The sequence below is a fragment of the Lolium rigidum genome, chromosome 4 (genome assembly GCF_022539505.1).
Source record: "Lolium rigidum isolate FL_2022 chromosome 4, APGP_CSIRO_Lrig_0.1, whole genome shotgun sequence".
In the NCBI taxonomy this organism is placed as follows: domain Eukaryota; kingdom Viridiplantae; phylum Streptophyta; class Magnoliopsida; order Poales; family Poaceae; genus Lolium; species Lolium rigidum.
Genome location: NC_061511.1, coordinates 240,544,529 through 240,562,802, shown reverse-complemented (window position 1 = coordinate 240,562,802; position 18,274 = coordinate 240,544,529). Strand labels below are relative to the sequence as shown.

At 44.3% G+C, this 18,274-nt stretch overlaps 1 protein-coding gene and 2 long non-coding RNA genes across 5 annotated transcripts; 2 read left to right on the top strand and 1 right to left on the bottom strand.

The window, feature by feature from the left end:
• Positions 1-4,078: 4,078 nt before the first annotated feature.
• On the bottom strand, positions 4,079-4,898 carry LOC124707381 (actin cytoskeleton-regulatory complex protein PAN1-like). Its single transcript, XM_047239037.1, has one exon. The coding sequence runs from the start codon at positions 4,786-4,788 to the stop codon at positions 4,330-4,332; it is 459 nt and encodes a 152-aa protein (XP_047094993.1). The 5' UTR covers positions 4,789-4,898; the 3' UTR covers positions 4,079-4,329.
• A 721-nt stretch (positions 4,899-5,619) lies between these two features.
• LOC124707379 lies at positions 5,620-9,644 on the top strand. 3 transcript variants are annotated; one of them, XR_007004819.1, is made up of 4 exons: positions 5,620-5,956; positions 6,605-7,587; positions 8,960-9,050; positions 9,354-9,644. It is a non-coding gene; the product is annotated as an uncharacterized LOC124707379 (long non-coding RNA). The 3 variants fall into 3 exon arrangements; XR_007004820.1 differs by lacking the exon at positions 5,620-5,956 and having other exon boundaries at positions 6,344-6,808; positions 6,952-7,587; XR_007004818.1 differs by lacking the exon at positions 5,620-5,956 and having other exon boundaries at positions 6,344-7,587.
• Positions 9,645-9,966: 322 nt separating this feature from the next.
• On the top strand, positions 9,967-10,432 carry LOC124707377. Its single transcript, XR_007004817.1, has 2 exons — positions 9,967-10,076; positions 10,227-10,432. It is a non-coding gene; the product is annotated as an uncharacterized LOC124707377 (long non-coding RNA).
• Positions 10,433-18,274: the final 7,842 nt, after the last annotated feature.

Sequence of the window (18,274 nt, the reverse complement as noted above, 5' to 3'; positions counted from 1 at the left end):
CACTTAGTAGCTGCCGCGGCCCCCCCCTGGCCGCGCCGCCCTGTGGTGTGGGGCCCCCGTGCCGCCTCTTGACCTGCCCTTCCGCCTACAAATAGCCTCCGTGACGAAACCCCCGGCACCGTGAGCCACGATACGGAAAACATTGCGAGACGCCGTCGCCGCCGATCCCATCTCGGGGGATCTCGGAGATCGCCTCCGGCACCCCTGCCGGAGGGGGGGAATCATCTCCCGGAGGACTCTACACCGCCATGGTCGCCTCCGGAGTGATGAGTGAGTAGTCTACCCCTGGACTATGGGTCCATAGCAGTAGCTAGATGGTTGTCTTCTCCCCATTGTGCTATCATTGTCGGATCTTGTGAGCTGCCTATCATGATCAAGATCATCTATATGTAATTCTATATGTTGCGTTTGTTGGGATCCGATGAATAGAGAATACTTGTTATGTTGATTATCAAAGTTATGCTTATGTGTTGTTTATGATCTTGCATGCTCTCCGTTATTAGTAGATGCTCTGGCCAAGTAGATGCTTTTAACTCCAAGAGGGAGTACTTATGCTCGATAGTGGGTTCATGCCTGCATTGACACCGGGACAGGGACAGAAAGTTCTAAGGTTGTGTTGTGCTTGTTGCCACTAGGGATAAAACATTGATGCTATGTCTAAGGATGTAGTTGTTGATTACATTACGCACCATACTTAATGCAATTGTCTGTTGCTTTGCAACTTAATACTGGAGGGGGTTCGGATGATAACCCGAAGGTGGACTTTTTAGGCATAGATGCAGTTGGATGGCGGTCTATGTACTTTGTCGTAATGCCCAATTAAATCTCACTATACTCATCATGATATGTATGTGCATTGTCATGCTCTCTTTATTTGTCAATTGCCCAACCGTAATTTGTTCACCCAACATGCTGTTCGTCTTATGGGAGAGACACCTCTAGTGAACTGTGGACCCCGGTCCAATTCTCTTTACTGAAATACAATCCACTCGCAATACTTGTTCTACCGTTTTCTCTCGCAAACAATCATATTCCACACAATACGGTTAATCCTTTGTTACAGACAAGCTCGGTGAGATTGACAACCTCCACCGTTTCGTTGGGGCAAAGTAGCTTGGTTGTGTTGTGCAGGTTCCACGTTGGCGCCGAATCTCCGGTGTTGCGCCGCACTACATCTCGCCGCCATCAACCTTCAACGTGCTTCTTGGCTCCTCCTGGTTCGATAAACCTTGGTTTCTTTCTGAGGGAAAACTTGCTGCTGTGCTCATCATACCTTCCTCTTGGGGTTGCCCAACGAACGTGTGAAATACACGCCATCAAGGACAAGCAATAAGCTAAGCTTGGGGGGAGTTGATACGTCCAAAACGTATCTACTTTCCCGAACACTTTTGCTATTGTTTGACCTCTAATTTGTGTATTTTGGATGCAACTAACACGGACTAACGCTGTTTTCGCAGAATTGCTCTAGTGTCTCGTTTTTGTGCGAAATCCAACTTTCGGGAAAAACCTCGGAATTTATGCGAAGGCCCTATTTTCCCAGGAAACTAACGGAGCCGGAAGGGCAATTGAAGTGGAGGCCCGAGGGCCCCACACCATAGGCGGCGCGGCCTGGGGGGCCCGCGCGGCCCTGTGGTGTGGCCCCCTCGGCCGGCCTCCGACGCCCTCCTTCGTACTACTTATTCGTCTCGACCTAAAAACGCCAGGGGAGAAGTCGAAGTCGCCAGAAACCCTCCAGAACGCCGCCACATCGCGAAACTCCGTCGCGGGAGCCAGAAGTCTCCGTTCTGGCACTCCGCCGGGACGGGGAATTGGAGGAGAACATCACCGCCATCACCGCCAACGTCTCTCCATCAACCAGCAATGTTTCCCCCATCCATGTGTGAGTAATTCCCCGACTGTAGGCCGAAGGGGATGGTAGGGATTGGATGAGATTGGTCATGTAATAGCATAAGATTGTTAGGGCATAGTGCCTAGTGTCCGTAGATGGTACTTTTATGATATTGTTGCAACTTGTTATGCTTAATGCTTGTCACTAGGGCCCGAGTGTCATGATCTCAGATCTGAACATGTTATTGATTCATCAAGATATTCGTTGTTTATGATCTTACCTGCAAGTTGTATACACATGTCGCTGTCCGGAACCAATGGCCCCGAAGTGACGAAATCGGGACAACCGGAGGGGATGGTAGTGATGTGAGGATCACATGTGTTCACGGAGTGTTAATGCTTTGCTCCGGTACTCTATTAAAAGGAGTACCTTAATATCCAGATAGTTTCCCTTGAGGCCCTGACTTGCCACCGGCTGGTAGGACAAAAGATGTTGTGCAAGTTTCTCATTGCGAGCACGTACGACTATAATTGGAACACATGCCTATTGATTGATTAGTACTTGGATACCGTTTTATTATTATCTCGCAAATGCCCTGCTATGATTGTTACATGAGTTTCTCTCATCCATGCAACGCCCGTTATCCGTCCCCGTGCCTACGATATTTTAATCTCGCTGTTTACTATAATCACTACTGTCTGTCTTTGTTACTCGTCGTCGTTATTTCACTATCGTCGCTACTATAAAACTCGTTACTACTCGATAAACTCTTGCGAGCAAGTCTGTTTCCAGTGCAATCGAATTGACAACTCCGTTGTTAAGGCTTCCAAGTGTTCTTTGTCTCCCCTTGTGTCGAATCAATAAATTGGGTAATACTTCCCTCGAAGACTGTTGCGATCCCCTATACTTGTGGGTCATCAATGGGAAAGCCCCATTGATGCACATCTTCACATGTCCATTATCACCAAATGGACGACAAGATTCAAGCATGTGATCCACTCAAGATACTCATCTTGAACTTGCCCAACTCAACCTTGTATCTTCTCATACGATGATCTTGATGCCAATACACAAGGTATACATTTATCTTCATGGCATCCATACTTGAATCCAACACATGGAGAGCAAGTAGAACCTATGGAATATTCCTTCATATAAACTCAATGAAAACATTAGTCCATAGGGGTTGTCATTAATTACCAAAACCACACATAGGGGCAACGTACCCTTACACTTTCGCTCTCTAATTCCGCTCATGCCAGAGCTGCTCGATGGCGCGATGTGCTGGTTCGATTCTGCGCGACAGCTCCATTCCTCTCACGACGGGCGGCTTCTCGCTCAATCTGAAGGTGGCGTTGATGGTGTTTCTACCATGTAAATTCCTTTCTAGATCTCTTTCATTTGTTTGTTCTATTACATACGATTTCTCCTTGGATTCCAATCGGGAATTGCAGCAAATATGTTGTAGATGAAATTTTGGAGAAAATCTGGTATTAGATCGCTAGGCCTACACTGAACAAAAACAAGTCACAAGAGAAACATAATTAGAGGGCTTTATTTCATTTTTTTTTGGCCTCACGCTGGCCGACATTTTCAGCTCGTACCCGGCATCAAAGGTACCGGGTCCACAAGATTGGGTAGCTATACACCTGATCACTAAATACGCTCTAAGATGGTACTAATACTTTTTTTTGAGCTTTGGTACTACTACTCTACAGGTTTGAGCAGTCGACTACTAGAACAGTGGTGGGCTCCGCTGGAGTAGCTGCTCACCACCCCAAGAGCCAAAAGGCACTTCGCCGCGGGCTAAGAGCAAGTACAATAGAGTCCAGTCAGCTGACTATAAGACATTAAATAATATATTTTAGATGAGTTGGAGGAGTGAGAAGAGGAGAGAGAAGGGAGGTGGGCTACTATGCATAACGCAACTTCTTGCACGTGCTCCTAGGCACCTTGTGAGAGTGAAAGGTGGGTCATATATTAGTAAAGTACTACGTTCTTATAGCCAACTATTATACATGTTAGCTATATAATGACTATAAATAATATGGCATCTTGTTATACCCAACAGTTGGCTATACTATTGGAATTGCTCTAACATAGCGTTGACTGCAACGGGCGGCAGGTGAATTAGCACGAGTCATATGAGAGCTGACTTGCTGGAGACGCTGCAACTGCAACCTAAGGTGATCGAGGCTCACGGGTGCGGGCGGGGTCATAGACTGAAATTAGTTCAGCTGCATCATCATCTACAAAAACACTCTTATTCACTAATCGTATCAGTACAAGACTACAGTACAACACACGAGGAAGACACTGATGTACAAAAAGAGCATTGGCATCGAGAGGAGAGAAGAAGAAGAAGTAGACACAAATCAAAATAGAAGAGGAAGAAATGCCACACTGTCTAGCCAAGGAACAGAGGTCACACGAACTAGGGTCGGTAAATTCCCCTGCTCGACCTCTGCCTAAGTCAAAAACAAGACCCTCTGCTGCCGGCGCTAGTGTGAATTGCCATCCTTGCCCTTGACCTCGTCATTGTCATCGTCGCCGTCGTCGTGGGTGCGTACCGGCGGCGGGGGCGGGGAGTCCGCCTCGTCCTCCGCCGGGTCGACCAGGGGCGGCGGCGGCGTCAGGTGGAAGGCCACGAACTGGGCGGCGGCGGGGTTGAAAGACCCGAACTTGGGCGTCGTCTCCACCCCGGAGAAGCTCCGCGCGTGGAACGAGAACGACGACGACGACCCTCCGCCGTCGCCCGCATCGTCGTCCTCCTCCTCGCTCGCCACCGCAGCAGCGCGGGGGAGGTTCTCGAGCGCGGCCACGCGGGCGCGCCGGCGCTTCGGCTCCGGCCGCTCCTCCTGGACCTCGGCGTCCGCCGGCGAAGCGCGCTTCTCGGGAGGCGGCGGGCGGGGAGGAGAGGGGTCCTCCGCCGGCGCCTCGGCCGCAGCCGCCGCCGCCATTTCTCGGATCCGATCAGCAGCCCCGGGCCGCGAGAGCTTCCAAGAAAGCTCGGGGATATTTCTCTCCCCGCTGGCCCTGGGCTCTGCCCCGATCTGTCTGCGTGTGTGTGCGCGCTAGTGCGCCTTGCTCGGCACGCGTGGTGGCGATTGCTCGGGTGGTCGCGCTCACATGGGCTCTCGGCCAACCGGGCTCACGTCACGCAACACCGGCATGCGCGCGCTGACGCCGCCGTGCGCGCGATCGATCCCACCGTTGTCGCGCTCGCGTGCGCGCCGAAAAGGACCTGCCGTGGGCTTGTTGTCCGTGGAGTCTCCTCCTATTTTCTGTCGCAGTGATCGACTAGATAAACTGAGAAATGTTCGCGGTAGAGAACTTAAATTCTTACGATGGTATTATACCCTATATAAAAGCTAATCAAATTAGTGCATCCCATATCAATTGGAGTACTGTAGATGGCATAATTATCCTCTCTTTCCTCCACTGGTCCTGTGACACGTGTGTTTCTTATTTTCTCCCGTTGATCCGCTCAACCCGTAAAGTTTTTTTTTGCCTTTAGGATCAACCGGTTACCGGTTACTCACATTATTTCATTCCTATTGTAGCGGTCCCTCCCGGTAAATGTGTTATGTTTAAAGGCGGTAAGCAAATCCCATGAGCTAAAAAAAAGCTACCAAAACGGTCAAAGCGGCGCGGACGAATCCAGAAACTCGGAGTCCCAAAAGAACCAAAAAAAATAAAAATCGGCGCCGTTCTCTCCTCTTTCCGGAGCCTTCGCTGGCTCCACCGCGCACCCACCTGCTCGCCGCCACCCACGGCGTCGTCCCCGCCCACCGTGCACGCGCCACCACCAGGAGCCTCATCTCCGCGTTCTAGCCGGAGGAGGTTCTGGTCCTTTACGCGGTCCGGAGCGGGGCGTCCAGGGGAAGGCTCAGTGTGGACGAGACGTGAGGGGAAGATGGAGACCAGTGTGGCTGGGAGGCGTGGACGCGGACGGCATGGAGATAGCGCCTAGCACTCAGCGCCGGTGCCAGTCAATCTAGCCGCAGCCCGACCTCGGGAGGTAGTTGGCATGGAGGCGGAACGGTGAGAAGGGAGCTGCAAGGGCGGAGACATCCGCGTCGGCCACGGGTCCGGCGGCGACCGACGGCTATGCGAGTCGGTGCGCAGGTAAGCCTCCTGCCTGCTCCGTCCTCTCCCTCTCCTCTCGCTCCCCCATCTAACCTCCTCTCTTTCTCTGTTTTCCCCATTCCCCTCCCCTACCCCATAATTCCTGCTGCACGAGTAGGTCGCCGTTGTTCCCACGCCAGCACTGCTGCCCAGCTCCTCTGTCCGCCCTGCTCTCTATACTGGCCCTCCCAAGTTCAGTCGTCGCCCGCCCTTCTCCCGGGTCTTCTTCCCGTCGCTGCTTTGCGCCTATGGTCCGCTCTCCTCTGTGGTGCTCGGCTGCCTGCTCATCGGCTCCACCGGTCAAGACCTCTTTTGCCCACCCGTGGGTCTCCTCCTCCTCCACCCTGCCCCTGACTTCTTTTTTCTGCGTGACCTTGCTGTCTTCTTCCTGCAGTTACTTTCCTCATGATAGGTATCAAGGAAATAATCATGCAAAGTTGTATAGTTACGTCAGGTCTAAAACAGAAGAGAGAAGAGTCGGCCATTGATCTGATCTGCGGAGAAAAAAAATGAAATTGATTTTCATGCTGGATACTTTGGAACACCCCTCTTAACTGTGTTGAAATATGTTCCATATGTTCAATGCTGAAACTCTAGCGCTGGAATTTGTCAGTATACTTTAACATCAACTACGAACTGCTCATGCAGGTTTTGAACTGCCATGATTATGATATGTACATATATTAGCACCGGTGCGGTATGCTACTAATACTAATGTTCTTCGTGCTGCTGGTAAGGTATGCATCTGATTCTGTTATTCTCCACACCCCATGTGTTAAATGGATCCAATTTTCTTTCATATAGTTTGTGTCTTGGCAAAATAGCAGAACGGCCTGCCATTGAAATGTATGAGTGAGTTTATTTCACGTCATTTTTTCCTTTGATTTCTTCGAAGTGTTGCTAGGTTTCTTAGTATTCTTCTCTACATACTTTTATTCCTTAGTATTGTTGTTTATTTTTCTCTTTTGCCTTTGCTGATTTATTTACTTTTGCAGGTCTATATGGGATCATTTTACCGGTGTGGGATCTCTTTATTTTGCTGATAGGCGTGCAGTATTGGGAATGGGCCATATGTTTTAAAGATTTATGGGGTGATTGCTCACAAGATCGGTTCTTGCCTTCTCCTCTCGATACCCCTACTCAGAAACAATCTCAGTCATATATTTAAGATACACAGAACAAGATGGATCGTAGGATGGACATTCTGGTACAAATGATGGTGAAGAGGACAAGGGTCCTGCTATAGATGATCAATAGTTGCCTTCAGCTCTATGCCTGTGCCACAACGGAGGATGTTGGTCCTTCTGTATTGGATGCTGAGCCGTCATGTCCATCTCACAATTTATGATGGTACACAAAGGAGCCAGATGCCACGATGTACTCTCGATCATGAGAATGCCTAATGGTTGTAATCCTCTGGTGCAGAAATTTCGTATGGCCCAATAGTGGTTGTTTTATCCTCAAACTCCACAAGTGGCCAGCCGTTCATATGGTCATGAGGGGGCAAATCTAAGTGACTCGAGAAAGGTTTTAATGATCTTGTGGTAGATGAAATTGGTGTACCAACCATGGAGCGAAGAAAGGAAGTGCTTGACCATCTCTAAAAGCATAGAAGTAATTTACAGTTTCAAGTACGTTCAGTGCTATTCCATATTTCTAATGTATCTATGTTACAGTGTTTTTCTGCCTTTCTGTTGCTTGCACTGAAACTTCTTGTGATCGCAATGGTGACCATGATGACTTACCATTGGTTCATGTTGGAGTCTAGCTCTGGAAGGTACATATAATTTGTACTTGTGCTGGAGTCTTTTGTCATTATAATTTTCGTCAGACTGGATGTCGCTCTCTAAGATATTACTTGCAGGCTCTGGCTCCACATATAGTTATTTATATCCCAGCATTTTCACTACTTATACATTACGCACTCAGTAATTTAGTGTCGCTTCCTATTTCTTCGTTTTTAGGATAATTTAGTGTCGCTTCCTATTTCTTCGTTTTTAGGATTTATTTTGCGCAAACGAAACCAGATGGCCCAGACTTCCTATTGTGTAGCGGTGTTTTATAGTGAAGTTTTTTTTTGTTATAACAGCGCCAGGGCTGTGAGCTTGGCTTTCATTTATCTTGATAGTTGACTCTGAAACGCGCGTACAGTTGGTAGCTTGCGCTGAAGCATTTCATGCTAATTCATTTTGTCCGTATAAGTGTTGTGCCATGTAACCAGTCTATGTTATTTGATCGCCACATCTTAAAGATAACGATAGCATGAGCGCATAATTAGCCTTACAAAATTGTCTGTTTGGACGAGGGAACAAGTGCGTCTTCACAAGTTCACATACAGCAACAATCAAGCTGGAGACCTGGAGTAGGGGATGTGACGAACTGATTACCAAACACACCTGCTTGACATGTCCTCCTGCTTTGCCTGTTGATTTTCCGTCATTAGGATTTGATAGTCCGGGATACGTTTTGAGTCTGAATTCCTGTCTTCTTTTGATTCGTCAACGTTCTGAACAACCGTTGTTTGCTGAACTCTCTTGGTGTAACTATGTCATGCTCTGCAGGTTTTCTAGCTGCCTGCTTCATCCCAAGTCCTTTCCAGTTGCTGAACATTAAAAAAGCATGTAAATGAGAATGGAGCCGCATAAAAAAAAATGACGGATTAGCTGGCAGGCCATCACAGAGCTTTAAACAAGCCCATTAATGTTCTATTATTCTGATATTTTTCCTCAATAATCAAGTTGGTGGTTTATGTGCCCATCTGAATTTTGAGTGCATGTTAATTTTCTTTTAGCATGTTTAGGAGCGGTTTGCACTATCAGTTAATTTTTAGTGCAGATTTCCCTTTAATGTCCTATTCTGAGATATTTTTGGGATGGTCAAACGCTCTCTACTTTTCTATTTTAATGTCCTTCTGTTCTGAGATTTTTTTTGGGTCAAGTGCTCTCTACTTTATTATGCAAATGTTAATCTACCATCAAGTCTTACATGAGGTCATTCTTACAGTGGGCAGAGGGAAGTCAAGCGCCCAAGGCAATGATATGCTCTCATGACTTATGCTGCTGTTGAAGGGCTTCAAATGTTAAGAACAGGTGTGGTACGTACTGATTAACTCTTTGTTTTTGGATGTATCTTCCACTGCCATTATAGCCTTCTTAAGTCAAATGCATTTTTAAGGATAAAATGTAGGAAGATACATTGCTGTGGTTACTAATTAATTTGTGAACCTGATTAAGTGGTTATACGTTGCTCTGGTTTACAATCACGATATATCAATAATTAAGACTCTTGATACAGATAAACCCAGTTGATATCATTTGTTTGGTTCTTGCTATAGCCAGGTGGTATTTCATAACCATGTACTTGATTGTCTTCTTAAGATGTCATTGACTGATTGCAGATCCATATGTGGGGCCACCTTGATGGAATTCTTACAGGCAGGGGAGCATCGAGTGTAAAAGTCACTTTCCAGGTTTACTGAGTTGCTGGAACAAAATCATCATCTAATGTCTTCGCCACCATCAGAGTCACATGGCCAGGACCGGTCCTAGAGCCAAAATGACCTGGTGTCCTGTGACACCTGCTGGCTGAACCTAGGTACGCCCCTGATCATGACCTGGAACTAAGAAACCTCTTGACTACCACATTGGGCTATCTATGCATTGTGCGTCAATGGTGGACTTGGTCTTGTGGATATAGATGGCAGCTTCCTTAGTTTTTGCAGGTACGAGGATATCAAAATAAATGAGATCACGTTTTGTGGCGTTTTGTCCTACTACTCTCTATGAGACTGAAATATATGAAATATACTACCCATCAATAATATAGAGAGTACCCAATAAATGATATATATCTGAAGTGTTAGCATATCAGAATTTCCAGTCATTTGAATACTAATCTTTGTAGTTGTAGGAATTTCCAGTCATTTGAATACTGATCTTTCTAATTGTAGAAATTGCAGGATGATTCATTTCTATTTTCATCTATACATCTCCTTACAGCCTTCTAGGATATTTCTCACGAGGTTCAGAAGGCGAGGTGCCTTAGCAGGCAGCCAAAATTGGATGCCTATTTTTTTGTTGGCACTGCATTATATTTGATGTACATATGTTCAGTTTCTGAGGTGAGATCTCTCAGCAGTTATTTTGCCATCTTCTATTCGTTGCTCCATTGTAACAGAGCCACAGTTATGTTCTTCCAAGTTTTATGTGAGTATGGTTAATATGTTCTTTCCTCATTTTCGTTACCCTTTTTGCTGCATCTCTCTACTTAGTTCGGTGGAAGGCTGCAATATTTATATTGCCATTTATGGTTTCACCACGGCACCGAAGAAGCAAAGGCTTGAATGTTAGGTTCTGCAATCCTGAACTTTGGAACTTAGATATGATTGTCCTCTGGTCCAGCTTTGTGTAATTAAATGTAACTGCTCATAAATTGGTTTCCAATTTTCTTAATCAAATGTTGTCTTTTGGTAGTTTTGTTGATTATACTTTTCATTTGATCATAGTACTTCACATTTCGATAAATTTACTCTGTTACCAACTTTCTTTTGCTACAAGAGAACGATATATAGCTCCACGGGCGCGGCGTGCCGCCGCGCCAGAGCTTCCTAGTACTTTACTTAGGCAAAGCTAACATGGTAGAACCAAAATGTGGTTTATGAGGGCATGAGCAACGGTGGCATACACAACTCTGCTCCATGTAAAAAAGTTGTCAGAAGCAACATGATCAATTTTATCTCTCCAATGAAAGCTACAACTTTAGTCAGAAAAAAGAGACAAGAAACCCCACAAATATAACACTATGTATCTCTTTCTCTCTCCAAAAAGCATGTTTTTTTGGCTTATGATCCCACTTTTTGAAGATGAGGCTGCCTCCTCATCCGAACCTACTTTGGACCACCCGAACCTAGTTAAAGATGTGAGGCAGTAGCTCTAGGGCGGTGCATTGGGCATGCCCTGAGGACCCATGCTGTACGACACATGGGTTGTGTTTGGTAGACTATGATCTATCTCACCCCATACATGTCAATTTTCAAAAAAGTCTGGCTATGCTGACTACATACCACTGTGTTGTGTTGTGTTGTGTTGTGTTGTGTTGTGTTGGTAGCTAGTATGAGTTGAGTAAGCCGATGGTTACCTCCTTGAGGGCTCCTTTAAATCATATGATTTGTATATGAATTATGTAAGATTTGAATCCTATGAATTTGATTCATAGAAACATATTTCATATAAAAAGTTCATATAGGAATCTTGTAGTGTTAAATCATATAGAAAAAAGATATTAGATCATGCCTCATAAAAATTCCTTCACCATAATCAAAGACACTTTATCTTCCCATACGATTCATGTAGACATGGCATCCCAATCTTGTCATTCTTATTCTTATACTTTTTCTATCCCATGAATCGAAGGAGCCCTGGGATAGCGAGGATACCACCATAATTGCGAAATACGAACACAATCCAAGTTTTAAGATAAAAATCTGTGCGCAATTGTGCATGCAACAAATAACATGTATTTATCGACAATGTATTTGCCCATTTGCACAAGAATAAAAGCACATGTATTTATTTGAGAAGATATTTACATAGCAACGAGTCATTCTTCTGGTCCAGGTACATCCAGTCTTGCCATGTGTCCAGTCCTTATGTATTATCTACTATACCATCATATGGAAAAAAATAAATAAATAGATGTTCCAGAAATATCAATAAAAAAATATGAAATATATTGAATTTATCTTGGTAAGAACAACCAATATAAAAATTGTGAGTCTACAACATGAGATGAGATAGACAGATTCTAGATTAACACATGACGATGTAAATCTTGATACACTAAGCAAGTTAGGTAGAGAGAAGAAAAACACTATTATTGGCGGGTTGAGTTGCCGTGTGTTCATATCAAACTAAGGGAAACGCCATATGCACAATTACCGTGCAAGCCACAACCACAAGTATGCATGCAAGAACAAAAAAAACAATGCGAGCCAAAAGAAGCAAAAAAATAACAAGTTCTGTACCACAAAAACCCCATTAGACAAGAAATGCCAACTATTAAAGAATAAATCATTGCATTCCTCTATAAATTCTCTATTTACTTACACCTACGCTTGAAAATTACATACTCTGGAAAATTATTTTCAAGATATTTGCTAGACTATACAGTTTAGATATTTCTAGAAAGATATTCTTTGAAATATGAAGTAATCAGTACCATCTATCAATATATAAACAGTAAGTCTATGTGGAATAAACTATCCATGGAGGCATATGTATCAACATGATTAAACAACTAATGCAACAATCCTTCCAAAGTGTTATTCAAATTAATAAAAACATATAATCTTAAATTTTGATTATAATTTTACATTGTTAATTGTGCTTTGTAATAGAAACATACGAGTTAGGATAGTAGATATTGATGAAGTGAGGTATAAAAAAAGTAGAGAATGTGGTTAGTTTTGCTGAGTGTAAAAAGGAAATGGACTAATTATGACCCCGTCTACATGAAATAAGATGTAAATAAGTAAAAAATGTAATTAATTTTGCTAACTGTAACGGGGAAATGTATGGGTGTTGATCGTATATTGATAGAATAAGTTATAAAGAAGTTAAAGTATGGTGAAATTTGCTAAGTGTAATACATGGTTATAATCATAATTAAGTTGACCAATGAGATATAAATAAAGAGTTCTTGTTTGATTTTGCTAAGTGTAATTGATAATTTTGCTACCCGATAATTTGATCTACCTTTATAATTACCCTTACGGTGTAGCATTTGATACCCCATAAGTAGGCCGATTCACATCTCGAATACATCTGACAATCTCATGTCTAATGACAAAGCGTACATGTTATGAAGAGGCGGAACTATAAAGCAATGTTTCTATGTCTCGTGTTGGGCCAGTCTAATCTCATGTTCGTAACATGTGACTACATTGTTGGTTTGACATATCCATGTCAATGACTTGCGAAACATAGTCATCAACCAACACATGTGCTAGTCTAATATTCATGTATGTCCTTACATGAAATTCGACTTGTGACAAGTTTTAAATAACCAAACAAGTATAGAATTTGACAAAAAGAGTCATGCACTTGCCAATCATGACATGTTACTGTTAATGATATTCAAGTACCATATAATAAATTGATACATCAAAATATAATAATCTCTATGATGGTCTCTGAGACATATTTCTAACAAAAATGAGAATGGAATATTGGAATCCAATAGGTGGGTTTGGTACTCCATAAAATGTATTAACATGAGCGTGGTACATATGATGGGTACCTTGTCAGCATGTTCATGGAGAAACTGCTCAAACACCGCACTGATCAGCAATGACCACTGGTGCCCTATCAACTAATTACTTAAGATCAAGGAATGAAGGAATAAACCAATTGTGAGAAGGGAAGACTCCTAGAAATGCCCATTAATGGTGTAAATGAAGAGGATGAAGAAAGAACAAGTTATGGATTAATCATCAGAGATTCACGAGGCGAGTTCATTGCAGCTTCATGTAAAGACTTGTTGTTTGTATCAGATTCTGTGATGGCCAAAACCAATGATCTATCATAAGGAGTGTGTCTTGCTCAACATTGGGTGCAACATATATGATCGAAACTATTTCCTCCATTCCAAAATAAGTGAGACAACTTTGGTTAAATTTGGTCTAGATAAAGGTTGCGACACTTAATTTAGAACAGAGGAACTGAGGAAGTATGTTTGATGAGGTTTTCTTCAAGTGCATATGCTGCTATCTTCCATGATTGTACCTTCCAAATTATCAGGTTTCGCCAATCCTTGTTATAAATACTGCACAAGGGAAGTCAAAATGATTCGTATACCATATTCTAGGAACAGCTCTCAACTTTTCGTATTTAGAACTATGGTATCCTACCTTTATTCTCCCCGTGTTAATTAACAATGTAAAAGTGTTTTTTGAAATCAATACCACATATACTTATAGAAACAAATAGTACATGGTAGAGATACACGAGTTATCTTGAGCGATTACAAAATAATGTCTAAAAGATACTAGTAAATCTTTTAGGTCTTCAAATTCTTTTTTTTTCCAAGACACAATCTTGTACTTTTCTGAAGGCAACCAAAGATGGATAACAAACCATAGACAAATACCAATGAAGGTTCTCCCATAATTTTAATTTGAGCCGCAATGTCAATGCTGCGTGCACGCGCGCAATCATTGAAGTAGCCAATCAACATCTGCAAGAGTATCAACACCAGTATGTCACACTACAAGAAAAGTTGCCATGGCCGACGAAGTTGAAGTCGCGCCGTGGTTGCTGGTGTACCATGGCCGACGATTTTGGTCCCTCCGTGGTGCATGTCAAAACTTTTTTTTTCTCGTTTTTGAGGCCACCTAGCCCGACGAAAGCGGCCAAAACGTCGCGTATGGTGGCCCGGGACGTGGTGCATCGCGAATTCTCGGGTTCGCCGGCCGAGTCAACGCAAATCCGCACCGCCGAGGGATGTAGGGCCCGGATGGCAGCCTCTCCGGCATTGTTTTTTTCTCGATCGCGCCATCTCGTTCAACGTTCTCCGATCGAGCCGTTTACGATGCGGGATCATGGGTCCCGCATGTCATCCTCTATGAACCAAAATTCTTTCTATTCTTGGATTTTTTTGACCCCCCGATTTCACGGCTACTTCCTATTTCTTTTGATCCCTTGCCGCCTTGGAAACGTTGAGACCGCTGGCTGCTAAATGGGACCCGCATGTCATCCTCTATGTACTATAAAACTTTCTTTTCTTGGAGTTTTTTTTGGCACCTCAAATTTGGTCACTTGCCTTTTTCTTTCGATCCCCCGCCGCCTCTCAAACGGTGATACCGCTGCTGCTAACTGGGACCCGCATGTCATCCTCTATGCACTATAAAACTTTCTTTTCTTGAATTATTTTTGGCACCTCATATTTGGTCACTTACCTTTTTCTTTCGATCCCCTGCCGCCTCTCAAACGGTGATACCGCTTCTGCTAAATGGGACCCGCATGTCATCCTCTATGTACTATAAAACTTTCTTTTCTTGGAGTTTTTTTTGGCACCTCAAATTTGGTCACTTGCCTTTTTCTTTCGATCCCCTGCCGCCTCTCAAACGGTGATACCGCTGCTGCTAACTGGGACCCGCATGTCATCCTCTATGCACTATAAAACTTTCTTTTCTTGAATTATTTTTGGCACCTCATATTTGGTCACTTACCTTTTTCTTTCGATCTCATGCCACGTTTGAAACGTTGAGGAACCTGCAGGCTCATGGGACCCGCATGTCATCCTCTATGTACTATAAAAGTTCATTTTCTTGGTTTTTTTTCACCCTCTGATTTTTGGCAATTTCTTTTTTCTTTTGATCCCTGCCGCCTCTCAAACGGTGATACCGCTGCTTGCTAAATCGGACCCGCATGTCATCCTCTATGTACTATAAAACTTTCTTTTCTTGAATTATTTTTGGCTGCTCATATTTTTTCACTTGCCTTTTTCTTTCGATCCCATGCCGCCTCTCAAACGGTGATACCGCTGCTGCTAAATGGGACCCTGATGCGCGTGGTTGACGTATTGTCTTTTCGTTCGACACGCGTCCGTTGGGAACCCCAAGAGGAAGGTGTGATGCGCACAGCGGCAAGTTTCCCTCAGTAAGAAACCAATGTTTAATCGGACCAGTAGGAGTCAAGAAGCACGTTGAAGGTTGATGGCGGCGAGATGTAGTGCGGCGCAACACCGGGGATTCCGGCGCCAACGTGGAACCCGCACAACACAACCAAAGTACTTTGCCCCAACGAAACAGTGAGGTTGTCAATCTCACCGGCTTGTCGTAACAAAGGATTAACCGTATTGTGTGGAAGATGATTGTTTGCGAGAGAAAACAAGTAAAACAAGTATTGCGATAGATTGTATTTCGAGTAAAGAGAATTGGACCGGGGTCCACAGTTCACTAGAGGTGTCTCTCCCATAAGACGAACAAGCATGTTGGGTGAACAAATTACGAGTTGGGCAATTGACAAATAAAGAGAGCATGACAATGCACATACATATCATGATGAGTATAGTGAGATTTAATTGGGCATTACGACAAAGTACATAGACCGCCATCCAATCTGCATCTATGCCTAAAAAGTCCACCTTCGAGGTTATCATCCGAACCCCCTCCAGTATTAAGTTGCAAGCAACGAGACAATTGCATTAAGTATGGTGCGTAATGTAATCAACAACTACATCCTTAGACATAGCATCAATGTTTTATCCCTAGTGGCAACAAGACAACACAACCTTAGAACTTTCTCATCACCGTCCCAGGTGTCAATGCGAGGCATGAACCCACTATCGAGCATAAGTACTCCCTCTTGGAGTTACAAGCATCTACTTGGCCGGAGCATCTACTAGTAACGGAGAGCATGCAAGATCATAAACAACACATAAGCATAACTTTGATAATCAACATAACAAGTATTCTCTATTCATCGGATCCCAACAAACGCAACATATAGAATTACGTGATAGATGATCTTGATCATGTTAGGCAGCTCACAAGATCCGACAATGATAGCACAATGGGGAGAAGACAACCATCTAGCTACTGCTATGGACCCATAGTCCAGGGGTAGACTACTCACACATCACACCGGAGGCGACCATGGCGGCGTAGAGTCCTCCGGGAGATGATTCCCCTCTCCGGCAGGGTGCCGGAGGCGATCTCCTGGATCCCCGAGATGGGATCGGCGGCGACGGCGTCTCTGTAAGGTTTTCCGTATCGTGGCTCTCGGTACTGGGGGTTTCGTCACGGAGGCTATTTGTAGGCGGAAGGGTAGGTCAAGAGGCGGCACGGGGGGCCCACACCATAGGCCGGCGCGGCCAGGGGTGGGGCCGCGCCGCCCTAGGGTTTGGCCACCCCGTGGCCCCTCTTCGTCTCGTCTTCGGACTTCTGGAAGCTTCGTGGAAAAATAGGCCCCGGGCTTTGATTTCGTCCAATTCCGAGAATATTTCCTTACTAGGATTTCCGAAACCAAAAACGTAGAAACAACGAATCGGCACTTCGGCATCTTGTTAATAGGTTAGTTCCGGAAAATGCACGAATATGACATAAAGTGTGCATAAAACATGTAGATAACATCAATAATGTGGCATGGAACATAAGAAATTATCGATACGTCGGAGACGTATCAGCATCCCCAAGCTTAGTTCTGCTCGTCCCGAGCAGGTAAAACGATAACACAGATAATTTCTGAAGTGACATGCCATCATAATCTTGATCATACTATTTGTAAAGCATATATAGTGAATGCAGCATTCAAAACAATATGTATGACATGAGTAAACAAGTGAATCATAAAGCAAAGACTTTTCATGAATAGCACTTCAAGACAAGCATCAATAAGTCTTGCATAAGAGTTAACTCATAAAGCAATAATTCAAAGTAAAGGTATTGAAGCAACACAAAAGAAGATTAAGTTTCAGCGGTTGCTTTCAACTTGTAACATGTATATCTCATGGATATTGTCAACATAGAGTAATATAATAAGTGCAATAAGCAAGTATGTAGGAATCAATGCACAGTTCACACAAGTGTTTGCTTCTTGAGGTGGAGAGAAATAGGTGAACTGACTCAACATTGAAAGTAAAAGAATGGTCCTCATAGAGGAAAAGCATCGATTGCTATATTTGTGCTAGAGCTTTGATTTTGAAAACATGAAACAATTTTGTCAACGGTAGTAATAAAGCATATGCATCATGTAAATTATATCTTATAAGTTGCAAGCCTCATGCATAGTGTACCAATAGTGCCCGCACCTTGTCCTAATTGTAGGATAACGTTGCATAGAAAACAAAAATTTTCCTACCGCGAACACGCAATCCAAGCCAAGATGCAATCTAGAAGACGGTAGCAACGAGGGGGTATCGAGTCTCACCCTTGAAGAGATTCCAAAGCCTACAAGATGAGGCTCTTGTTGCTGCGGTAGACGTTCACTTGCCGCTTGCAAAAGCGCGTAGAAGATCTTGATCACGATCGGTTCCGGCGCCACGAACGGGCAGCACCTCCGTACTCGGTCACACGTTCGGTTGTTGATGAAGACGACGTCCACCTCCCCGTTCCGGCGGGCGGCGGAAGTAGTAGCTCCTCTTGAATCCGACAGGCACGACGGCGTGGTGTCGGTGGCGGTGTAGAAGTCCGGCGGAGCTTCGCTAAGCTATGCGGGCAATATGGAGTGGAGGAGCAAAGCTAGGGTTTGGGAGGGGGTGGCCGGCCACTCAAGGGGGCGGCCAGCTTATGGTCTTGGGGTGGTCGGCCCTCCCTTGGCC